Below are 26,824 nucleotides of genomic sequence, written 5' to 3' on the forward strand. Positions count from 1 at the left end.
GGGAAAGAGACAGAGACAAACGGTGAAAGAGACAGACAGATACAGACGGTGAAAAAGAGAGACAGACCTGGAAAGAGACAGACCTGGAAAGAGACAGACCTGGAAAGAGACAGACCTGGAAAGAGACACATGGGGAAAGAGACAGACAGACATGCAGACATGGACAGAGACAGGCAGACAGGGAAGGAGGAGACAGCCAGAGAGACAGACAAAGATAGATGGGGAAACACAGAGACCTTGATAGAGACAGACGGGGAAAGAGATAAAGAAATAGAGACAGACAAAGACAGGCATACAGGGAAAGAGACAGACAGGGAAAGACACAGACAAAGAGGTGGGGAGACAGACGGGAAAGAGACAGACCTGGGAAAGAGACAGACCTGGAAAGAGACAGATGGGGAAAGAAACAGAGAGATAGAGACAGACAAAGAAAGAGACAGACAGAGACAGACGGGGAAAGAGACAGACTGGGAAAGAGACAGATCTGGAAAGAGACAGACGGAGCACATTACTTGACCAATTTAGTTAAATCTGTGTGGAATATCTGTGGTGTTGAAATATATGTTGTGAAATGTTTCTATTAGCTTAGTTTTTGCCTTTTAATAATTACATTTCTATCTATTTGTTTTGTGGTTTTTGTGTGCAGAATACATTTTTGTTAATACATTCTATTTTGTTAACAGCAGTTATTAACCCGGGTGAAGCCGGGTAGTACAGCTAGTATGTGTGTGTATATATATATATATATATATATATATATATATATATATATATATATATATATAATATATATACTGCGTGCTGAATTATTAGGGAAATGAGTATTTTGATCACATGATACTTTTTATACATGTTGTCCTACTCCCAAGCTGTATAGGCCAACTGCCAATTAAGTAAATCAGGTGATGTGCATCTCTGTAATGAGGAGGGGTGTGGTGTAATGACATCAACACCCTATAACGGGGTGCATACTTATTAGGCAACTTCCTTTCCTTTGGTGGCAAAATGGGTCAGAAGAGAGATTGACGGACTATGAAAAGTCCAAGATTGTGAGATGTCTTGCAGAGGGATGCAGCAGTCTTGAAATTGCCAACCATTTGCAGCGTGATCACCGAACAATCAAGCGTTTCATGGCAAATAGCCAACAGGGTCACAAGAAGCGTGTTGGGCATAAAAGGTGCAAAATAACTGCCCATGAATTGAGGAAAATCAAGAGTGAAGCTGCCAAGATGCCATTTGCCACCAGTTTAGTCATATTTCAGAGCTGCAACGTTACTGGAGTATCAAAAAGCACAAGGTGTGCCGTACTCGGGGACATGGCCAAGGTAAGGAAGGCTGAAAAACGACCAAGAAACATAAGATAAAACGTCAAGACTGGGCCAAGAAATATCTTAAGAATGAGAGTGACTCTTGAGGGGCCAGATGGATGGGCTAGAGGTTGGATCAATAAGGCCCCTTACACATTGCGTTTTTCTCTACGTCCACAGGTCCCGTCGGGGCATCCGTCCGGACCGCCCTTCCCCCACTCTGCAAAGCGTGCTCCGGACGCATGCGCCCGACAGGGCCATTCACTGTTTATGGAGCGCACTGCGTTAGCGTGTGCTCTGTTTTGTGCCATTTTGTGCACATATACGTTTCTGCAGACGGACACCCGAACGTAGACCACCGAGTTCCAGTACCCACTGGACTGAGTTAATTAACTGATTGCGGTCTGGACTATAGGTCCTTTCCCACCCAAGTCCCGACTGAAGACAACAGCTCACCGAGGGGGATAGAAAGCCACCGCACAGGCAGAGATATCCCATGGGCCAGCATCTGCGGGCAAAAGGGCTCTCCCGACATACATACAGCCGGTGAGTGGATTCCTGTCGCTGAAGCGCAGGCAGTCTACACATACACTACACGGTGCAGGAGAAAGGCAAAGACCACCAACTGGGTGGGGGACCAGATGCAGCCGGCTGCGGGCACCGACCACCATCAACTTTGTTTACCAGAGACTTGTGTGTGTCAATAACAGTGAGTACAATAGTGCCATCCGGCCGCGCACCACCCTGCACCACCCAGCTCTCCCCAACGGGTCCCGGGGCCACCACCCCTGCCGATGGAGGGGTTAACACCTTGCTGCATGACTATCTACTCCGGGTGCCCAGTAACCGCAGCGGTGGTGTCCACCTTCACCACAACCCGTGGGTGGTGTCACGAACTTAAACACGGCTCCGGCCGTACACCTACCTACCACCCCCCCTAAGTAGCGCCAGCACCCTTTCAGAGCGAAGTGACCCCTGGTCCGGAGACGGTCGAGCCACCCACCAACAAGCCCGCATCCGAGCGGCTCGGCGGCAGCCGAGCGCGGGGCGGTACACTGGTATCATCAAAGATCAACTTGTGGGAAGTTTTTCGGGGTTGAGGATGGAGTGAAGCTCAAGTCCTAGACCTACTGCCAGTTTCTAGAAAACAACTTCTTCAAGCAGTGGTACAGGAAGATGTCAGTATCGTTCAAGAAAAACATGATATGCACGCAGGACAATGCTCCATCACATGCATCCAACTACTCCACAGTATGGCTGGCCAGTAAAGGTCTAAAAGATGAAAAAATAATGACATGGCCCCCTTGTTCACCTGATCTGAACCCCATAGAGAACCTGTGGTCCCTCATAAAATGTGAGATTAAGGGGTACTTTGCACGTTGCAACATCGCTACTGCGATATCGTCGGGCTCAAATTGAAAGTGACGCACAACGTGTAAAGCCTAGATGCGCCGATAAACTATCGCAAAAGCGTCGTAAATCGGTGATCTGTGTAGCGTCGGCCATTTTCATAATGTCGCACCAATAGGAGATACGATGTTGTTCCTCGTTCCTGCGGCAGCACACATCTCTGCGAGGAACATCTCCTTACCTGCCTCCACCGGCTATGCGAAAGGAAGAAGGTGGGCGAGATGTTTATTTCACGCTCCTCTCCGCCCCTCCGCTTCTATTGGCCGCCTGCCGTGTGACGTCGCTGTGACGCCGCACAACCCGCCCCCTTAGGAAGGAGGCGGGTCGCCGGCCAGAACGACGTCGCAGGGCAGGTAAGTGCGTGTGAAGCTGCCGTAGCGATAATGTTCGCTACGGCAGCTATCCCAAGATATCGCATGTGCGACGGGGGTGGGTACTATCGCGCTCGGCATCGCTAGCATCGGCTAGCGATGTCGCAGCGTGCAAAGTACCCCTTACAGGGAGTGAACACAGTACACCTCTAGGAACAGTGTCTGGGAGGCTGTGGTGGCTGCTGCATGCAATGTTGATTGTAAACAGATCAAGCAACTGACAGAATCTATGGATGGTCGGCTGTTGAGTGTCATCATAAAGAAAGGTGGCTATATTGGTCACTCATTTTTTGGGGTTTTGTTTTTGCATGTCAGAAATGTTTATTTCTAAATTTTGTGCAGTTATATTGGTTTACCTGGTGAAAATAAACAAGTGAGATGGGAATATATTTGGTTTTTATTAAGTCGCCTAATAATTCTGCACAGTAATAGTTACCTGCACAAACATTTATCCTCCTAAGATAGCCAAATCTAAAAAAAAACCACTCCAACTTCCAAGAATATTAAGCTTTGATATTTATGAGCCTTTTGGGTTGATTCAGAACATAGTTGTTGATCAATAATAAAAAAAACCCCTCTAAAATACAACTTGCCTAATAATTCTGCACACGGTATATATATCTCATAATAAGTCCAGAGTGGCATTGTATGAACAGGCCTATCATTACCTTCACTACCACCTAGAAATTTGGCAGCCGTGTGTATGGACTTCTGCTAATGCCGTAAAATAGAAGAACCTTTATAGTTATCTCAAAGAATGGACAGAAGCCCAGCTCATATTATGTGCGTGGTAATCAGCCATTCATATTTTCCTTTTAGCCATTTGTAGTAATCTGGCAGAGAACTGTTGTAATTCTGTGGTAATACATCATCAGAATTATCAGCTGGTAACACATCTGAATGTGAAGCCGCCTGAAAAACGGAACCAACCTTGGTGAAACAACAATTTTCCTGTTCTTCATAGTCCTGGTTTGTACAGTACATTGTGTTTTACGGATGACAGACAGTCATGTGGTTTCTGGCAATAGAAGGTCACAGCGTTTGGCTGTGCAGAATGCTCCCTGACTTTCGATTGTTCCTGCTGTTAGTATTCATAGGTATAGGTAGCTTTCCTGCTAGATTTTCATCTCTTCCCCTTTAAGATCCAGCAGGAGCTCGCCTTCCATCCAGCTGCTGATTATCAGTATTCTCTTGGAGCTTAAGTACTCCCTTCTTCCCTGGACTTGTAATGATGATATTTTTTGTTCATTCAAGCTCTAGTTGCAAGCGGATGGCTTGTACTCAATTGTAGTATTTTTGCTGAACATTTATCTGAGTCATCTGTAGATAACTAGTTCGTTAATTTTCCCCCTCTGTGTCATCTATAGTGGTTAGTGGGGTTGACGAAGAGCTCATCCCACCTGTTCCCTATTTAGGGCCCAGCAATAGGGATACCTAGCGTCATGTATCTGGCTCAGTGCATAGGTGTGCAACCTATCTAGGGTGATGAGGGACCCCAGGGCCCAGCGGTATGTTTGGTCAGGGTTCACCATGTCCCTCTTCCCTTATAGACCATGCCTCATTACCTGGCCACCTAATTAATCCTCACTATTTACCCGCTAACACACTCTAGACTGTATGGAAGCACTGATCACCTCTATTATTAACTCATGGAATTGCATTTTTTACATGGGAATCCATAAGATTTTACATAGGCTCATCTTCTTCCCATTCAGGTCCCTACAATATCGGATCTTCTCAGTGGAGATCTTCTATATAAGAGAATTCTCCTGATTGCCCCGAGAAGGATGGATATGGACAGGGACAAGATGATGGAGAGGATATTACACCTCACCCTAGAGATCCTCTTCCGGCTTACTGGAGAGGTGAGAGATTCTGATGACGTCACATTACATCATTCTTATCTATGGGAATAACAGATGGACAGAACTGGAGAGGTGAGGACTCTGGAAATGTCTGGAGTGAGATTTCTTACTGTGTCTCTCCATAACCAGGATTACACAGTAGTGAAGAAGACCTCTAGTGATCGCTGTCAGGCCCCTGTGTCTGAGGGATGGGGAAGACCCCTGAGCCCAATCACGGGGCCTCCACCTCACCCCCCGATACATGAGGACATCAATGACCAGAAGATCCTAGAACTCACCTACAAGATGATTGAGCTGCTGACTGGAGAGGTGACACTGCTGGGAATGCTGGGACATTATACAGTAACGCTATGAAGGGATCGGGAGTGACGGTATCATTGTATGTGTCAGGTTCCTATAAGGTGTCAGGACGTCACCGTCTATTTCTCCATGGAGGAGTGGGAGTATTTAGAAGGACACAAAGATCTGTACAAGGACGTCATGATGGAGAATCCCCAGCCCCTCACATCACCAGGTAATAGACAGGACTAAATACACGCGGCCTTATAATTATCTGTATGTAAGGAATGAATTCAGTCCCTGTATGTGTCTCCTCCAGTTCTATCCAGTAAGAGGACAACACCAAAGAGATGTCCCCGTCCTCTTCTCCCACAGGACTGTAAACAAGAAGATCCCAATGTTCCTCAGGATCATCAGGTAGATGGAGAGAAGGTGCCATGAAATTTACCTTATGAGGTGCAGAAGGCTGTGGTCTTATGTTTAGTCTTGTTTTATTGAAGTGATTAGAAACTGAGCTGTAGTACCCAATGAATGGCCATGACACAGTTAAAGTTAACAGATTCGTTACTGAATGTTTCTAATTGCCAAAAGACCTGGTAACAATAGATTGGTGGGGTTGGCGGACGTCTACTGATCTGATGCTGATAAGTTCTAGGTATAGCTCATCAATAGCTTAGTTCTGGTGTCATAGGAAGCCCTATGCTATCCCTAACCTCAGGTATACTCCTGATGGTGGAGATGCCTGAGTCTACTTCCTGGCCTGCTCCTGAGCAGTCCTGATCTGATTCCCTCTCTCTGAGGCAGGGAGAGGACAGGAGTGAGATTAAACCCACAATTAAAGGTAAACAAGGGAAAACAAAAACTCTAACACAGAACACACACACACACACACACACACACACACACACACACACGCACACACACAGGTTAAGACAATAAGATATTCAGGGGGAAAAACAAGAGCTGGAAGAAAGCTACAAAGCAACAGGAGTAAACTCCACAACTGCACCAAGCAATAATCACAACTTTCACCAGAAAGTCTGGGACACTACACCTCACAGATCAACATAGAACAAACTATAGCTGGCATAGGTGGAAGAATTCAACCAGCATAAATAGGAGGCGAGCAGATGTGATAGGTCTACCCACAACATGTGATCAAAAGAGCAAGAAGACCAAGCACATATTAACTTTTGGTAGCCTGCTTATGAATCGGCACACAGCAGGTCAATGCCCGAGTCTGCCTGTGTTGATTCCAGACACCAGAGAAACCATCAGGCGGAGTGTCAGAATCTGCAATCTGAACAGAGCCCACTGCTGCAATGACAGTTGGAAAAGTTGGCAACGCAAACCAAAGTTTTCTTCAGCTAAAACATTTTACGTGCCTTCTCCTTCTGTCTGTGACTTTTACATTATTTGTTTCAGTGTGAAGATCTGAATAATATTATTATAGAGACATATGTAAGGGGTGATGAGTGGTGTAAAGAGGAGATTCCTACAGAAGACTACCAAGGTGAGTAGTTTATTTTATCCTCAACTACTGTCATATTGATTGAGGGATTTAACTGAGTTTTGGGATTTGGGAGCCATCAGCTTCTATCATATAAAATCACACTTTGTGAATAGAATTCAGAACATTCACGAGAAAAAGCGCCTATGCATAATCAACCAATTGTTCTTCCTTGCCCATCTCCAGGATTCCTCGTATATCAATATATTATTGACTGAATCACTAACTTAAAGAGGTTTTCGACTACTAATGTGATCCCTTTTCTTTAATCCGAATTCTTCCTAACTCTTTCCTAATATACTTTTTCTATCAACTCTGCTCCTGTATGATTATCTCTAACAGTCTCGTAAATACCTTTATTAATGTTGTAGCTTTGATCCTTCCGGCTACAGACTGGAATCAGACCAACTAAGCTGGACACATCACTGATGGGGGCTGAGTGTCACAATGACTTTTGGATAGCGGGGAACTTGGACTCCTAAGCTGTCCTTCAGGGCGGCTTTGCACACTACGACATCGCAGGTGCGATGTCGGTGGGGGTCAAATCGAAAGTGACGCACATCCGGCATCACTTGCGATGTCGTAGTGTGTAAATCCTAGATGATACGATAAACGAGCGCAAAAGCGTCGTTATCGTATCATCGTTGCAAGCTCCGACTTTTCCATAATTTTGTTGCAGCGATGGTACTATGCTGTACCTCGTTCCTGCGGCAGCACACATCGCTGTGTGTTACGCCGCAGGAGCGAGGAACATCACCTTACCTGCCGCCGGCGGCTCTACGGAAGGAAGGAGGTGGGCGGGATGTTTACATCCTGCTCATCTCCGCCGCTATTGGCTGCCTGCCGTGTGACGTCGCTATGACGCCGCACGACCCGCCCCCTTAGGAAGGAGGCGGTTCGCCGGCCAGAGCGACGGTCGCAGGGCAGGTGAGTGCATGTGAAGCTGGCGTAGCGATAATGTTCTATCGCGTGCAACATCGCAGCATCGGCTTGCGATGTCGCAACGTTCAAAGCCCGCCTCAAGCTAGGAGGCCCTATACCAGTGATGGCGAATCTATGGTACGCGTGCCACCAGGGGCACGCAGAGCCCATTCTGCTGGCACGCGTGCTGTCGCCTGATCCTGCTGCTTTGATCTGCTGGTGCAGTCCCGCCGGCAGATCAAAGCTGTGTTGGAGCGGAGGAGACATTTCTCCTCGCTCTGACACTCCTCCTCTCCCAGGCCGCAGGTCTGTTGCCTAGGAGATGGAGGAGCGTCAGTGAGCAGCGCCGGCATAATGACGTCTTCTGACCGAGTGGGAACTGAGGACTCAGCGGTGCGCAGTGGGGGAGCGTGTGCAGGAAGATGAGTTGTGTGTTGCTTTTTTTTATATATATATAACCTATATGCGGCTGTGCCAAGGTGGGGATAAGGGGGCCAGTGCCAGCATGGGGGGAGAACATACATGCCAGCATGGGGGGGAACATACATGCCAGCATGGGGGGGGAACATACATGCCAGCATGGGGGGGAAACATACGTGCCAGCATGGGAGGGAAACATACATCCCAGCATGGGGGGGAACATACATGCCAGCATGGGGGGGAAACATACATGACAGCATGTGGGGGAAACATACATGCCAGCATGGGGGGAAACATACATCCCAGCATGGGGGGGAATATACATGCCAGCATGGGGAAACCATGCATGCCAGGATGGGGGGAAAACATGCATGCCAGGATGGGGGGAAAACATGCATGCCAGGATGGCGGGAAAACATGCATGCCAGGATAGAGGAAACATACATGCCAGGATGCAGGAAACATACATGCCAGGATTGGGAAAACATGCATGCCAGGATGGAGAACACATGCATGCCAGGATGGAGAACACATGCATGCCAGGAAGGGGAAAACATGCATGCTAGGATGGGAGGAAACATGCATGCCAGGATGGGGGGAAACATGCATGCCAGAATGGGGAAACATGCATGCCAGAATGGGGAAACATGCATGCCAGAATGGGGAAAACATAGATGCCAGGATGGGGAAATATGCATGCCAGGATGGAGAAAACATAGATGCCAGGCTGGAGGAAACATGCATGCTAGGATGGGGAAAACATACATGCTAGGGTGGAGGAAACATGCCAAGATAGGGTACATTTACCAGGAAGGGGAATATTTACCAGGATGGGGAACATTTACCAGGAAGGGGAACATGCCAGGAAGGTGGACATTTACCAGGATGGGGGTGCATGCTAGGAAGGGGGACATTTACTTGGATGGGGGTACATTAACCAGGATTGGGAACATTTACCAGGATGGAGGACATTTACCAGGATGAGGTATATTTACCAGGATGGGGCCATGATGGGGACAAATATACCAGAATGTAGGAAATATATATCAGGATGGGGGACATGTTTACCAAGAAGTGGCCTAGGAAGGGAGACAGAACTACACAATGAAAGGGGAGGGGAGCAACTCGTACGTCTTTACGGGATTTCAAGATGTTCAGACTTTGAAATGTAGATGTGGATTACAGGGTGACATCTGATTGCATTCCAGGCTAAAATCTCTGTCTAATATGCTGCAATTTTTTCCAGAAAGATCAATCCAACTGCTGTGTCTGGAAAGGGCAGGGGCTCAGCTTCAATGTGTGGTAAGCATGAGCGTGATGCTCCCTGCTGAAGTTAAGAGAAGACTGCAAAGGTAAGATTAAAATCAATTATTTACATGATAGGATTGGTTGGCACTTCGGAAAAAAAATTGGGTTTAGGGCTACAGTTTGGGCACTCAGCCTGTAAAAGGTTTGCCATGACTGCCCTATACTATCCCTAACCTTAGAGATACTCCTGATGGTGGAAAGGCCTCAGTCTCCTTGCTGGCCCTGCTCCTGACCCGTCCTGATCTGACTCCCGCTCCCCCCGAGGGAGGAACTGGACAGAAGTGTGATGAAACCCACAGATAAAGACAGACAAGGGAAAACCAAAACTCACACAGCACACACACTAAGGTTAAAACAATAAGAGATATGAGGAAAAATAAAAAGCAGGAAGGAAGCTACAAAACAACAGGGCGAAATGCTACAACCGCACCAAGCAGAAAGCACAACTTTCACAAGTAAGATTGGGACACCAGACCTCACAGACCAACATAGAATAAAATATAGCTGACAGGTGGAAAGTTTCAACTAGCATAAATACCGTGTTTTTCCAAAAATAAGACCTCCCCCAAAAATAAGCCCTAGCAGGGATTTTCAGCATTTTCGGAGCAAGGCTTAAATATAAGCCTTCCCTCGAAAATAAGCCCTAATCGTGGTACAATAATGAAGTGTCCTTGCAGCTAAAAAAGTTACAGATACTGCAAAACACTTCATTATAGACAGCGGGCACCACATAATCATACTCCCCAGTCGACGAGCACACAAACATCCGATCTCACACCCACACATATCCGATCTCACACACAACCATCTGATTTCACACACACACACACACACACACACACACACACATCTTATCGCTCACACAAACATCCGATCTCACACAAACACAATCAAATCACACACACAAACATCGGATCACACACACATCGCATGACACACATACTCACCACATGCAGCGACCCCGATTTCTTCTGGCTGGCAGAATCCTGCGAGGCAGTGCAGTGGAACGCAAGAATACTTGCTTACAGGACTTGCGGGCCAAACACGAAACTTCCTCCCATCATTCCCTGTGGCCAGAAGTATTCTGTAACGCTGGATGTAATGAGTGTGTGTGTGTGTGTGTGTGTGTGTGTGTGATGTGTGGTGAGGGTGTGTGTGTCAGTCAGCCAGAAGCAGGGGAGGACGGCGTGCAGCACCAACCGGGGATCACAGGGAGGAACTGGGAGCCACGCAGACGTCCGGGTCTGGTAAGTATGAGTCTCCTGGGAAGTGGGGTGTCTGCTTTTTGGGGGGGTAAACTTACCCCCAATCATGTTTCTCCAAAAAAAAGACCTCCTCAAAAATAAGCCCTAGTGCTTTTTTGGGGGGCAAAAAAAGTATAAGACTGTCTTTTTTTGGAAAAACACGGTAGTAGGGGAGCAGATGTGATAAGCCTCCTCATAACATGTGATCAAAAGAGCCAGCAGACCAGCAGAGATTAACTCTTGCTAGCCTGCCTATGAATCAGCACAGCACACAGCAGATCGATGCCAGAGTCTAACTGTATTGATCCCAGACACCAGAGAAACCATTAGGTGGAGTGTCAGAATCTGCAATCTGAACAGAGCCCACTGCTGCTATGATTGTCTGCTAAGTTTGTGCAAAACTCTGTGTGACACTAAGAAGAGAATGAAGTGTGATCTGGCCATGTGTGTCCATACTGCTGTCACTTACAGGGAAGCAGCCCCACCCCCACCAGTGACTTGCCCTGTTCAGTTGGTACGATTCCAGTTTGCAGCTGGAAGGATGAAAGCTACAAAAATAATAAAGGTATTTACAAGCCTGCTAGATATAAGCTTACACTAACAGAGTAGATAGCAGAGGTGTATTCGAAAAGTGTTAGGAAGAGTTAGGATAAAAGAAAGGGCATCACAATAGTAGTGAAAACTTTAATTTTACAATATTCCGGATACATCTATTATATTATGATTTGCCACCACTGTGTTAGTCAGCTGATTTTACTTTATTTCAAATCTGTTTTATTGATGAAACTGTTGTCAACATACAAACATATCATTTGTGCAATTACAATACATAAACATCATTTTCTCAATGCCGGGATAACATCCAGAAATTGTTACATTACTAAACTTCTTGGAATTCTTCAAATTATCTTTGTGCTATTACCATACAACCACTTGTAAATTATAGGTCAGAATTTTACTTCTTTTGACTTCCCGTATCCTAATATACTCATTCTCCTTGTATGTCTATTGTCTTATGAATTATTGATAAATCTTTTCATATAAAAAATGAAACTAGAAAAATGCAGATTAATGTTCAGAAAAGAAAGAAAGAAGAGGAAAGATACAAGCATAAAGAAGAGGAAATTAGAGAAAAGGGGGGAGGGGGGGGAAAGCAAGAAAAGAAAAGAAAAAAGGGGGGGGAAGGAATGAGACTCCCCATCGTTTCTCAGCCCAAAAAGCTCGCCAAACTCTCCACAAACTCTGGGGACTCCATGAACATAATCCATGGTCTCCAAACTGTAGTAAATTTTTCTGTGTTCCCATTTAGTTCTGCTGTCAGCTCCTCCATTCTCTGGAGGTTTGTCATCTCCTCCAACCAATCCAGCACCGTAGGGCATCTAGTCTGTTTCCAAAATCGTGGGATAATCATACGGGCAGCCGCCAGGCAAAATCGCAACATGTCCCTTTTTTGTGTTTTAATAGCTCCTGGGAGCATAGAAAGAAGGGCAACCTGGGGGGATTTTTCTATTTCACCTCCGCTCATCTTTTTGTACAGGTAGAACACTGAGTCCCAAAAGGGTTGCAGCTTAGTACAGCTCCACCATATGTGTAGCATTGTACCTGTGTCTGTGCCACACCTCCAGCACACATCAGACACAGAGGGAAATATAGCATGTAATTTAGTCGGGTAATGGTACCACCTTGTGAGAATTTTATAACTTTTCTCTTGAGCGGCGCACGCCAAGGAAAGCTTGTGGGTCCACAGGTACGCTCTGCTCCAATCGTCCTCTGGAATATCCTCTCCCAGTTCCTCTCCCCACCTACAGACAAAGTGAGGTTTATCCACCCTATTTCTCTGGTTCAGCATTTTATAGATGAGTGAGATGCCATGTCCAGGTGATGACCCCTGTAAAAATATTTTCTCAAAAGGAGTAGGGGGTGTCCTCATCCTTCTCTCCCTGTCCTGGTACGAGAGGAAAGATTTCAACTGCATATATTCCATCCAGGAAATCTCTCTCCCTGTGGCCTGCATGGAAGTATAAGTTGGTAGGGTGTGTCCCTGGAGCACGTGACAAAAACGGGTATCATCCGCCCGAGTAAATCCCCCGAATCTATGGGAGTGGAGTCCTGGGGGGAACTTCTTATTACCGAATACGGGGGTAAGTGGGCCCTGCTCCTGAGAGAGAGATCCCTTTTTTATCTCTCCATCCCACATCCCCATCGCTGTCCGCGTGAACTCCATTCCTTTCGCTATCTGGATCCTACTTTCTTTCTCTAACCATGGAAGTAAATGTAAGGGAGTTCCCAGTACATCCTGTTCAATCACCACCCATTGTTTCGAATTACCATGAAAATGCCAGTCCAGTAATCTCGTTAGGATAGCTGCCTTGTAATATAACTGAAAATTTGGGAGCCCCGCCCCCCCGTCACTTTTGTGTCTGGTCAGAGTTTTAATTCCTGTTCGGGGTCTCCCGTTCCCCCAGACAAACCCAGACAAGGCTGTCCGGATCTTGGAGAAGTAACTTAGCGGTAGCTGTATGGGTATTGTCTGAAACAGGAACAGGAACCTCGGTAACACATCCATTTTTATCGCGTTTATACGCCCAAACCACGTCAATCTCTTTTTGTCATATTTCTTTAAGTCCCTGATTGTCCTTTCTAATAAGGGGAAAAAATTGTGATGTACAATTTTTGCTGGATCCCTAGGTACCATAACTCCCAGATATTTTAAAACTGACGGTTGCCACTTAAAAGGGAAGTTTTGTGATACTCTCGCAAGGTCTTCTGCCGATAAAGTCACGTTCATGGCCTCTGATTTGGAAAAATTTACTTTGAAGTTGCTTAAGTTGCCAAACTGTTCGAACTCCTTAAGCAAGGACGGGAAGGATATGTGTGGTTGGGAAATGAACATGAGAAGGTCATCCGCGAATAGAGCCAGCTTACGGCTCTCCCCCCCCGCCTCTATCCCGTGGATGCTTGTGTTGTTTCTCAGGGCGACCGCAAGGTGCTCCATGACTATGACGTATAAGAGGGGCGACAGTGGACATCCCTGTCTCGTTCCATTGTGGACCAGAAAGGATGATGATAGAAACCCATTTGTCCTGACTTTTGCTGAGGGTCTCGTATACAGGGACGCAATTCTACCCAAAAATTTCTGACCCAAACCCACCTGTCTCAAGGCTGCCATCATAAAGCTCCAACTGACCCGGTCGAAGGCCTTCTCCGCGTCCACTGAAAGTAAACACATGGGGAGAGACTGAGCCCTCGACCGAGCCATCAGGAGGAACAATTTGTTGGTGTTGTCCCGTGCCTCCCGGCCTTTTACAAATCCCACCTGGTCTGTATGTATTATCCCAGGCAGGGACAGGGCAAGTCTGTTGGCAAGTGCTTTAGAGAAAAATTTCAAATCTAAATTAATCAGTGAGATGGGTCTGTAATTTGTAACCAGCAAGTGGTCCTTTCCCGGTTTGGGGATAACACATGTGTGTGCTTCAAGAGACTGTGCTACCCACTGGGAGTTTTCAGATATGGAGTTAAATACTTTGGTCATGAACGGGGATAACTGAGTCTGAAAAATTTTATAGAACTTGGGGGTAAACCCGTCCGGACCTGGGCTGATTTTACTTTATGATGTTTCATTAATTAATTTTTATACAAAGTTTTATATAGAAATTGTGTAAAAAATGTAATTATACTTAAAACTGATAAAATTGGATTTATTCTTGGCAGATAACGATACCAGAAGCTCTGATGTTAAAGCAGATGATTGTGGTATCATACATGATACAATTGAAGATCCTGTCAATATCCCTGATATAAATCCAGCCCTCCTGTGTAAATATCTATCAACCTATCCTTTTATACAGATTCCTTATTCTGACTTGTCACAGATTGCTAAACAAAAGAACGGTCTTTGCAGGACGTTTATTAATCAAAGAACTCACACAAGGCAGAAGCCATATTCATGTTCAATATGTGGACTATGTTTTCGCAAGAAATCAATTCTTGCCAACCATCAAAAAGCTCACACAGGGAAGAAACCATATTCATGTTTAGATTGTGGGAAATGTTTTGCCAAGAAATCAGATCTTGCTATACATCAGAAAAGTCACACAAGGCAGAAAACATTTTTTTGTTCTGAATGTGGGAAATGTGTTAGTCGAAGATCAGTTTCACATCAGAGAAGTCACACAGGAAACAAACCTTATTCATGTTCTGAATGTGTGAAATATTTTATCAGGAAAACAGATATTGTTAGATGCCAGGCAAAGCCATTTTCATGCTCAGAATGTGGGAGATGTTTTAGTCAAAAATCAAAACTTCTTACACATAAGAGACTTCACATAAAGGAAAAGCCATTTTCATGTTCAGTATGTGGGAAATCGTTTATCAAAAAATTGGATCTTGCTAAACATCAGAGAACTCACACAGGTAAGAGACCATTTTCATGTTCAGAATGTGGGAAATGTTTTAGCCAAAATTCAAATCTTCTAACACATCAAAGAATTCACACAGGGGAGAAGCCATTTTCATGTTCTGAATGTGGGAGATCTTTTAGCCAGAATTCAAATCTTCTTACACATCAGAAAATTCACATAAAGGAAAAGCCATTTTCATGTTCAGAATGCGGAAAATGTTTTACCAAGAAATCAAATCTTGTTACACATCAGAGAAGTCACACAGGCGAGAAGCCATTTTTATGTTCAGAGTGTGGGAAATGTTTCAGCCAAAAATCGAATCTTGTTACACATCAGAGAATTCATGCAGGGTGGAAACCATTTTCATGTTCTGAATGCGAGAAATGTTTTAGCCAAAAATCAAATCTTGTGGCACATCAGAGAATTCACACAGTGGAGAAGCCATTTTCATGTTCTGAATGTGGGAAATGTTATTCTCAAAAATCAGATCTTGTTAAACATCGGAGGAGTCACAGAGGGCAAAAGTCATTTTTATGTACAACGTGTGGAAGTTGTTTCACCAAAAACTCAGCTCTAATTGCACATCAAAGAACTCACGTTGGAAAATATTATAATCCAGACATGAGAAATGTTTTACCCACTAATAACTTCTTATTAAACATCAAAGAACTTACACAAGAAAGTAGTCATTTTTTAAATGACATATAGTACAAGAAAACGTACAACTGCCATGATCAAAGTAAGTTATCTTGCAAATACTTTGGAGGAGCAATAACTACGGCGAAAGTCAACGTCCAACCCTTTAAACAAGGAGCCCTGCAACTTGACGAGGCATAGATGTATTGCTAGTAAGACTCCATACTTTATTTTAAAAGGAAGATGCTTCGTTACTGTTTGTTTTGTCTGCATGAACCATCTACTGTAGGTAGTCCCACTCATCAGGATTTGTGTCTTATTGTTTCATTTTTGTCTCTTTGTAATGTGTATCATTTAATAAAGTTTTCTGATTTACCTTATGATTTTCGGGTCCTGGATAATTCACTATCTCTCCGTCTGTCATAGTCTGTAAGCCCTTTAGTCATAGAGTCTGTAACTCCTTCCAGTTCTACCTAACACTTTCCATCCATAGGCTGTGAGAATAAGTCATAAGGAGGGTGTGGCAGTATAGAGGTGGCTCAGGAGCTGAGAGTGCTCCAAACATGGCAGGTGCTGCTTAAGTTTTGCCTGCCTCTAACCACTTAACTGAGATTGACAGTGTTATTTAAGTGTTGTGGTCCAAGTGTGGCATCCATTCTAGCACTTATCACTCCCTTGTCCCTGTCATGCAATCGCATGGTGTTGATGGGTTGCCATGGGAGCCAGAAGTCTGCTGAGGGTCATATTTTTTTAGGTGGATTCCACCTTAAAAAGCAATAAAACAACACTACAAAGAATGACCATAATGCACAGCAATATCAAAACGACTTGCTGTGCATATGTTTTATTTTTGTTAGCTACTTTTCATGCTTTGAAAGTTGTAAAGCCGCTAAAAGACGTGACTTGACCATTCTTCTGGTTGGCTTCCACTTCAAAGCCGATACATTTTCTGTAAAGAATGTAGAAAAAAGCCACCGCAAAACACGTAAAAATGAGACGCTTCAGGAAAAACACCTAAAAGATATTGAGTGCCTATGCCCTTAGGGTTCTTTTAAAATGCGAACAGAGTTCACAATTTTTTAAACTTAGTAATATAATTAAGAAACTATAAATGTTTGGCATTGCAGTGATTGTACTGATCTGAGGAGGAATCATGTTGCAGGACTTTATAACACATAATGAACTCTGTAAAAAAAAAAGACCACTGACCATAAGAATTTACACACTATAGGAGAGAGAGAAGACCCCACTGACCATATGAGCTTACACTCTACAGGAGAGAAAGGACCCCACTGCCCATAAGAGCTGCTGTAGGAGAGAGTGATAGGAGCCCACTGACCTTAAGAGTTTACACGCTACAGGAGAGAGAGAACCCAAATTACCATAAGAGCTTACAATCTACAGGATATAGAGAGAAAGGACTCCACTGACAATAAGAACTTACACGCTATAGGAGAGAGTGATATGAGCCCACTGACCATAAGAGCTTACACTCTATAGGAGAGAAGGATAGGAGTCCTCTGACCATCAGAGTTTAAACTCTATAGGAGAAAGAGAATTCTCCACTTATCATATGAGCTTCCACACTACAGGAGGGAGAGGATCCTGCTGTCCATAAGAGCTTACACTCTCTACAGGAGATAGAGAGAGAGGACTCCGCTGATCAGAACTTTCACGCTATAGGAGAGAGGGATAGGAGCCCACTGACCATAAGAATTTACTATCTATAGGAGAGAGAGGGCCCCACTGAACATAAGAGTTTACACGCTATAGGAGAAAGTGATAGGAACCCACTGACCATAAAAGGTTACACTCTACAGAAAAGAGAAAGAGAGAGGACTTTGCTGACCAGAGTTTACATGCTATAGGAGAGAGTGAGAGGAGCCCACTGACCATAAGAGCTTAGACTCTATAGGAGAGAGGGATAGGAGCCCACTGACCATAAAAGTTTACACTCTATAGGAGATAGAGAGGGCTCCACTGACCATAAGAGCTTACATGCTATAGGAGAAAGTGATAGGAACCCACTGACCATAAAAGGTTACACTCTACAGAAAAGAGAAAGAGAGAGGACTTTGCTGACCAGAGTTTACATGCTATAGGAGAGAGTGAGAGGAGCCCACTGACCATAAGAGCTTAGACTCTATAGGAGAGAGGGATAGGAGCCCACTGACCATAAAAGTTTACACTCTATAGGAGATAGAGAGGGCTCCACTGACCATAAGAGCTTACATGCTATAGGAGAAAGTGATAGGAACCCACTGACCATAAAAGGTTACACTCTACAGAAAAGAGAAAGAGAGAGGACTTTGCTGACCAGAGTTTACATGCTATAGGAGAGAGTGAGAGGAGCCCACTGGCCATAAGAGCTTAGACTCTATAGGAGAGAGGGATAGGAGCCCACTGACCATAAAAGTTTACACTCTATAGGAGATAGAGAGGGCTCCACTGACCATAAGAGCTTACATGCTATAGGAGAAAGTGATAGGAATCTGTTGACCATAAGAGCTTACACTCTACAGGTAAGAGACAGAGGACCCCACTGATTAGAAAAGTAAAGGTGGTGTCACACACAGCGACGACGACAACGACGTCGCTGCTACGTCACCATTTTCTGTGACGTTGCAGCGACGTCCCGTCGCTGTCGCTGTGTGTGACATCCAGCAGCGAGCTGGCCCCTGCTGTGAGGTCGTTGCTCGTTGCTGAATGTCCTGCTTCATTTTTTCGTCGTCGCTCTCTCGCTGTGAAGCACACATCGCTGTGTGTGACAGCGAGAGAGCGACGAAATGAAGCGAGCAGGGAGCAGGAGCCAGCGTCTGGCAGCTGCGGAAAGCTGTAACCACTGTAAACATTGGGTAACCAAGGGAAGACCTTTCCCTGGTTACCCGATATTTACCTTCGTTACCAGCGTCCGCCGCTCTTGCTGCTAGTGCCGGCTCCTGCTCTGTGCACATGTAGCTGCAGTACGCATCGGGTAATTAACCCTATGTGTACTGTAGCTAGGAGAGCAAGGAGCCAGCGCTAAGCAGTGTGCGCGGCTCCCTGCTCTCTGCACTGTGACATGTAGCTGCAGTACACATCGGGTTAATTAACCCGATGTGTACTGTAGCTAGGAGAGCAAGGAGCCAGCGCTAAGCAGTGTGCGCGGCTCCCTGCCCTCTGCACATGTAGCGACGTTATGATCGCTGCTGTGTCGCTGTGTTTGACAGCTAAGCAGCGATCATAACAGCGACTTACAAGGTCGCTGTTACGTCACAGAAAATGGTGACGTAACAGCGATGTCGTTGTCGCTGTCGCTATGTGTGAACCCAGCTTTACACTCTACAGGAGATAGAGAGAAAGGACTCACTGACCATAAGAGCTTACACGCTATAGGAGAGTGGGATAAGAGCCCAATAACCATAAGAGCTTACACTCTACAGGAGAGAGAGAGGACCCTGCTGACCAGCTGACCATAAGAGCTTACACTGTACAGGAGATAGAGAGAGAGGACTCTGCTGAGCATAAGAGCTTACACGCTATAGGAAAGAGGGATAGGAGCCCACTGACCATAAGACTTTACACTCTATAGGAGAGAGAGAAGACCCCACTGACCATATGAGCTTGCACACTACAGGAGAGAGAGGATCCCACTAACTGAGAGAGAGAGAGAGCGAGAGAGAGTTCAATCTCTGGTTGCAAGAAGGTGGCTTGTATTCATCTGCGGTATTGTTGCTGAAACTTTGCTGAACATATACCCAAATCTTCTGTGTATAAGTAGTTCATATATTTTCCCCCTGTGTGTTCTCCTTGTGTCTTCTCTAGTGGGGTTCACAAACAGCTTATCCCACCCATTTCCTATTTAGGGTCCAGCACTAGGGATGCCTAGGATCAGGTATCCGACTAGGCGCATAGGTGCGGAACTTATCTAGGGTGGTGAAGGACCCCAGGGACCAACAGAAGGTTTGGTCAGGGGGTCACCATCTCTCCCTTTCCTAGACACAGGGCTTCTCTTCCATTTCATTGTTTTCTTAGTGCTTCCCCGTATCTAGCATGACATTCTGTTTGGATTTGTCAACCTAGGAGCATCTCAGTCCTGTACTCGCTTAACGGTGGCCAGGGCTCTCTTACGATCTATCCGGCTAGCTGTATCTCTCGCAGCCATAACCATACGTTTTCCCAAACCACTGCTCTTGGACACACAGGTAGTGCCTCCTCTCTCTCACACTCTTAGGCATCCCGACCTCCTGTTCCTGCCTAAACTCTTCTCCCGCTCTTTCTCTCTTTCCCTAACTTTTTGGGCCGGGATAGTCCAATTCAGAGGGGGGGGGGGGCACAGGCTGAACTGGCCAGTCCATAACACATAGAAAACAGGGGAGCACTGCCTCTTAAAGTCATAGTACTCTTAACCATTTTGTAGACGATACCCCTACATTTGCATAAACAGCTATTTTATTATTAATCTAAAATAAAATTATATATCCTCATAACCAGGGGTGCAGCTAGCTTTTCCTGCACCCAGGGCAAAGAATCAGTTGCCAATGTATGTAGAGCGCTGTGGAATTAATAGCGCTATATAAATGAATAAATATTATTATTATTATTATTATTATTATCAGTTTGGCGACCCCCCCCCCCCTTACTCTGCCCATTTGAAGCTTAACTCTATTGAAACGCTATTTTACCAAGACAAAGGCACATTCCCTTTTTTTACATTGCTTTATTTAATTTTAGCAACAATAAAATGTATATATTACACACTGTCCCTCATTATCCTATAGTCACATCTTGAGCCTTGAGCTCTTCTGTTGTTAATGATTTAAACTGTGGTCCGGAGGGAAAATCAAATGTAATACTAAGCTTGTTTATAGCATCAAATTCGGTTCTAAAAAAATAATTTTGTCACTCATTTCTAGAAGGAAAATCCTAAAATTGTCTTCCTGTGACCACTCAACACTCTCATCTTCACATTCTTCATCAGAGAAAAAGGAGCCAGCACGATCTGAAATTGGCATGCATCATATAAAAAGTGAAAATTCACAGATTTATTCCAACTGTACTATAATAAAAAAAAAAAGAAAAATGAGATTTTTAGCAAATAATTGATCAGTTTTTTGAGCCACCCCTGCCAGCGTCACAGCAAATCTCAATAGGGGGGTCCTACTCTATATTCTGTATTTCATGTGCCATGCGGCCTCCTAGATAAAGTTAAAAGCAGAACCATAATGGAGCAGACATACCTGTAACCTGTATATAGCCGCTTCCATGTTGCAAAAAAGGCAATTGTGGATAGAGACCAGCCCAGGTCCCAGCATGTGGAGCAAGCTCTACACATACCAGGACTATATCAGAACTGACCCTCCCAGTGCCAGACTGCAACCATTGATAAAGGCGGACCAGATCCAAGAATGGTGCTTAATTAGCATTGCCTGTGGAAAGGGGTGAGGTAACTGAATCTGAACAGCCATCAACAGGAGGAATACATTGCAAACCAAAATCAGGCGTGCATGGTATGGTGATGGTCAGTCACCAGAAATTGTAGCATAACTACAGTCATAACAGAGAAAAAGGAGCCAGCACGATCTGAAATTGGCATGCATCATATAAAAAGTGAAAATTCACAGATTTATTCCAACTGTACTATAATAAATAAAAAAATGAGATTTTTAGCAAATAATTGATCAATTTTTTGAGCCACCCCTGCCAACGTCACGGCAAATCTCAATAGGGGGGTCCTACTCTATATTCTGTGTAAAAATCTCATTTATACTACAGTACAGTTGGAATAAATCTGTAAATTTGCACTTTTTATATGATGCATGCCATTTTCAGATCGTGCTAGCTCCCCTCTCTCTCTGTTTGGTTGTAGTTATGCTACAAATGTCTGGTGGCTGGTCACCACCATGCTATGCACGCCTGATCTTGGTTTGCAATATATTCCTCCTGTTGGTAGCTGTACACATTCAGTTGCCTCACCCTTTCCACAGGCATTGCTAATTAAGCACCATACTTGGATCTGGTCCGCCTTTATCAATGGTTGCTGTCTGGCACTGGGAGGGTCAGTTCTGATATAGTCCTGGTATGTGTAGAGCTTGCTCCACATGCTGGGACCTGTGCTGGCCTCTATCCACAATTGCCTCTTTTGCAACATAGAAGCGGTTATATATACAGGTTACAGGTATGTGTGCTCCATTATGGTTCTGCTTTTAACTTTATTTAGGAGGCCGCATGGCACATGAAATACAGAATATAGAGTAGGACCCCCCTATTGAGATTTGCCGTGACGTTGGCAGGGGTGGCTCAAAGAATTGATCAATTATTTGCTAAAAATCTCATTTATACTACAGTACAGTTGGAATAAATCTGTGAATTTGCACTTTTTATATGATGCATGCCATATTCAGATCGTGCTAGCTCCCCTCTCTCACATTCTTCATCAGACATCTTATTGATCTTTCGTTTCCTCACTACTCTGAAGTGAGGATTGAGGCCATACCTTTCGGCAATCTGTTTTGCTTCACTGATACGGAGCATCGGCTGCATTACTTGTTCAGTAACAGGATCAAGAGACCATGAATATGCTTTACAGACACAGCAATAGTGATGTTTTCAGTCCGTAGAATTTTGTTGAGGCTATCAATGTGACTTAGCACATTGTACCAAAACCAAGACACGGCAACAAAAACAAACTGCATTAGACAAGAAGCCTCAACGTTTGTCTCCATGTTTGCTCCAGAATAATTTTTTAGATAATTTAAGGCATCAATGATTTCAATTATATGCATATAAATACTGTAGGTTTTACTGCTTCTAGTTTTGCAGACCACCTGGTTTTGCTTAGTGACTCGACAGTAACCATCATATGTTTGTGGAAAACTTCTCATCTAAAAGTAGAGGCAACAAAGAGCAAGTAAAGACAATATAGTGTCCCTGTTACAAATCGGCGCTGCCATAGCCGCAAGCAGCCTGCTGCAGTTCCTGTTGCGCCCAGGCGCTGGTCGCTGTTTTTGGCCATGCCTCGGGTCGTCAGCTGGCTGCTTCCTGCTACACGTCTAAGTGTGGAGAGTTGGCTAGTACGCATGCGCGCGCCGATTTACCCCAGCAAAAGCCTAAGTCCAGTATTTCGCCTAGTGAGCATGCTCAGCCTGATGGTGCCATTTCTGAGGCCAAGTCTTCGGTTCAGGCTACTGAGCTCAGGCAGATAGTCTGATTTCTGAGACTGTTGTTCAGGCCACTGAGCATGCTCAGGCACTTAGTGCATCAGAGGCTAGGTCTGGTAAGGACCTCACTGGGCATGTCCATGAGGTGGCAGGCCATGATAGGGCAGAGGGCATCAGGTGTCCTGATGACGTGGCCACTCTGGACTGGCTCACGGAGGCCCGCCCCTATGAGTTGGCACCTCACCATTGGTCGTCAGACGATGACTGTTGAGGTGTTTTGGGCGTGACTGCCATGAAGTCATCAATGATGTGGCGGTTCCGGATAGGCCGCTGGTGATGTCGCTGATGACATGGCACTCTGCTCTTGGACCCTGGAGGTGCCATTGTGGTCCACCCTGTGTTTGGGGTGGACCCAGGTTAAAAAAGGGTCTGGAGACAACATGGAGGAGCGCAGTCTTCTCATATGCTAGTTCTGAGCACACCTCCATGTATAGAGCCCATTGCGGCATAAGCCTTTGTTTGGAAGAGGTAGGTAGGGTTAGGCAAACGGTGCCTGTCACACCAAGATTCATGGCTCAGCACATCAGGATCAGGGTCAGGCTCCGTGCTTGCCTCCTGCCGTTCCAGTCTTGCTGCAGCAGCCCAGTGGAGTTAACTGGGCTGCGGCTGCTGCGCCAGCTGTCCAGTTGTGCCCCCTACATGTACGGACAGCGTACCCCAAGGCCCCTGTGGTGTTAACAGGGAGTTCCTTGCTTGGGTGTGTGAACTTTGTTATCCTCCTTGGCTTCCCAGTCAACGGTACTGGTGTGACCACCTTGCCTGACGTGTCCTTCACACACGTGGCCAGTCGAGAGGTGACCAGAAACACTAATTGTAGGACCGCTCGCGTTGACGTGTTTTATACATGTGGCCAACAGGGCGCTTTTGCGGCGGTCTTCGGGTCAACGCTACCTGGTCACCATCCGGCCTGACGTGTTCCCTTCACACGTGGTCGGAGTAGCGCCAGGTCCACCAAAACGCTAATTGGGTTGTTGTCCGGTCTGACGTGTCCCTACACACGTGACCGGTTCCCAGGTTTCCTGGGTTATCTCAGAGCCAACCAGCTCTGTATTCTCCGCCTAACCTTCAGGTTGCCAGCAGTTCCTTTGTTATCTGGAGCACGGTGGGCCCCGACTGGCGATTTGGATATTTACCACCTTGGCAGTCCCAAAGTACATCTCTGCTTCTCGTGACACACTTTCAAAGGCAATTACCAGTCTTGCGGCGCTCCTGCTACCAATGGTGGAACATATTGGATGATTTTTGGTCATATGACTGGACCAATATACAAATAAGTAAAGAGATATTTTATTTGTACATTAATATATGGTTAATTATACAACGCGTTTCGGCTCGGATGTTTTATCCTTCAGCCTTCTTCAGGTAAAATTGTGAGAAAAAAGATGTATACATTTTGAGACCCTACACATTTCCAAAAATTAAGGTCAGACAACAGGAAAAGTGGCAATATTTGGCACAGACTACAAATTGTCCAACACTGCAACATGAATGCGTGGGACTGGCACTGTAACAAGGCCTGAACCAACATTTATACCTTCACCAGAGACAGTAAGATGAAAGACAGGCGTAGGCCTCTTGCTCCCAGAACCCTGGCACTACACCATTGCCTAGTCTGCACAGTCTGGGACTGGGGTGGCAAAGTCATTGGACATCCTTCCAATGCGTGACCGGCTAGCTCAGGCCACTTTTCCATTTTTGATGACTAAAATGCAAAAGGGTCCAATCCACCGTTATGGCATTGATATTGAGCTCTAGATACTTCTGCACTATCCTCTCCAGTCGTTCACTATAAGTCAGACTTCTACTCAGTGTTCTACTGGTGCATGCAATGGTCTAAAAGATGGGTGCCAAACCTCACAGAAAGTGCTTCTGACACTTGAACTGCTGCTAATGTTTTTGCATTGATGACGCAACATTCTCGTGGTTGGAATTATAGAACAACAATGTGTGATGCCCTGTCAAAACCAGGTAGTCACAGATAGGCCCCCCGCATAACACCTTCCCTCACTTAGGTGACACACAGCCGACCTGAAACCCTAGTCACCCCCCCGTTAGGGAAAGATAGACAAACCAGTGGGCGGGTCCAGGCGGTTGGACATGCCCACCCAGGGGTCTAGACAGCCCGGGGCGGGAAAACAAGCAATTCAGTTTAGTAGTTCAAGTTGAGAGGAGTGTGGGTTGGAGCTAGGTGTTACTCCAGCATAGGAAGTTCAAGTTGAACGGTGCCAGGGCTGGAGCCCTGGTGCCTTTGGCTAGGTGGCAGACGGTGGTCTCAGTCAGCAGGAGATGGGAAGACGGCTCGGCGGAACCAAGGTGGACCGGGGCAGGATTGTTACCCGCCGGTGCCGACATGGGGAACCTACCCGGAGGCCGTAGCACAGGGGGGGTACTCGGACCCTGAAGCCAGGACCGAAACCAGCGGCCTTGCTAATTAGCCGATTGAGGCCAGGATCATAGGTCCTGTCCCACCCAAAGTCCCTAAGAGAAGCCGGCGGCCCACCGATAGGGATGGGAGGCCACCGCCAGGGCCCATAGATCCCACGGGCCAGCGTCTGCGGGCACGGCTCCTTAGGCCACATCCAGCCGGGAGCGGACTCCTGCGTTCCAGACCAGGCAGTGCACCATACACAAAACCAGTGCAGAAGAAAAGGACAGTGACCACTAGCCTGGGTGGGGGACCTGAGTGCAACTGGCCGTGGTGGTCGGCCATCGGCACCTTGGTTTGCCAAAGGACTCGTGTGATTAATTTACTGTGAGTAACATCAGACATCCCCCTGCTTGCCCAGGCGCGCCGGCCCTTGCCATCGCTATACCCTGCACAAAGACACTGGGTCCCGGGGCAACCATCTCTACCCACGGAGGGGTTAAAATCCAGCTGCCATTCCATCCCCCCCGGGTGCCCCATAACAGCAGCGGTGGTGTCCCACCTCACAACACACCGTGGGTGGCGTCACAAACTTAATACGGCCTAGCCCGTGCATCTGTGTCCCCCCTTTTGTTTGGCATGTCCGCGGGACCCCGGGTCCGGAGACCCTCGAGCCACCCTCCAGAAGGTCCGGATCCGGGCAGCGGTGGCTGCTAGCACGGGAGCGGCACACCCCGAAACTTGGCGTCACGAACAGGATACTTACCCATCCACTTACCTGGTGGAAGTGTGCCTTGAATTGGACAGTCAGCGGTGATCAGTTGAAAAATTTTCAGAAGTCGCCATGTTGCCACCATTTTTAGGCGCGAAACTGCCGCCCAGCGTCTTCTTCCCCGAGAAAGGGCGTGAAGCTGAAGCCCCGCCCCCTGGGAACACGGCCGGAAGGTGAACCCTGAGGTTGTAAAACGAAACTAACAAGCCGCTCGAGAGAGTGCCGGCAAAAGACCAAGGGGAAGAAGCGGGAAGATGTCCGTGCCTAACCCCGATGGTGGAGTGGCGCCGGCCGCTGGAGCGGCGGCGCCCACAGATGCGGCAGGTGACGGAAATGTGGCGGCTCCTGCTCCAGTCGCAGGAGCGGGGGGAGCCGTGGCTCCGGCGGTTACCCAAGTAATGCCGATCTCCTTGCCCTACGTGCCCGCTGCTGCCTGGCTACCCCAGTATGATGGGAAACCTGATGCCCTGCAGGTATTCAAGAAGAAAATATGCACTATTCTTGATTTGTGTGCCATGACTGGCAAGCAGCGTGCATCTGTGGTACTCGGGGAGCTGACCGGCGCGCGCTGAGCAGGAGGTGGAGACTTGGGTGGACACTGACCGGGTCTCGGTAACCGCCATTTTTTGCAAACTACAGGTTGCTTTTCAAACCCGTACCGAAGCGGAGTTGCGGATGCATTTCTATAACTGCAGACAGCGCCCGCAGGACAGTATTCGGGACTACGTCTTGAGGCTGCAGACGGCCCTACGCACGCTGAAGCAGGTGGACCCTATTACCGAGGCTGAGAGCAACAAAATGCTGGTAGAGCAGTTCC

General features: G+C 46.3%; 1 protein-coding gene across 1 annotated transcript in view; it reads left to right on the plus strand.

Annotated features, from left to right (window-relative positions):
- The window catches only part of LOC142312396 (uncharacterized), a 37,412-nt gene extending 21,399 nt beyond the window's left edge, over positions 1 to 16,013 (plus strand). The window contains exons 2-7 of the mRNA XM_075351339.1: positions 4,804 to 4,953; positions 5,083 to 5,262; positions 5,344 to 5,467; positions 5,552 to 5,649; positions 6,658 to 6,745; positions 14,347 to 16,013. Coding sequence (XP_075207454.1) covers positions 4,876 to 4,953; positions 5,083 to 5,262; positions 5,344 to 5,467; positions 5,552 to 5,649; positions 6,658 to 6,745; positions 14,347 to 15,743 — 1,965 coding nt within the window. The 5' untranslated portion in view covers positions 4,804 to 4,875 and the 3' untranslated portion in view covers positions 15,744 to 16,013. The remainder of the gene's footprint in view (positions 1 to 4,803; positions 4,954 to 5,082; positions 5,263 to 5,343; positions 5,468 to 5,551; positions 5,650 to 6,657; positions 6,746 to 14,346) is intronic.
- Positions 16,014 to 26,824: the final 10,811 nt, after the last annotated feature.

The sequence above is a fragment of the Anomaloglossus baeobatrachus genome, chromosome 5 (assembly GCF_048569485.1).
Source record: "Anomaloglossus baeobatrachus isolate aAnoBae1 chromosome 5, aAnoBae1.hap1, whole genome shotgun sequence".
NCBI lineage: Eukaryota > Metazoa > Chordata > Amphibia > Anura > Aromobatidae > Anomaloglossus > Anomaloglossus baeobatrachus.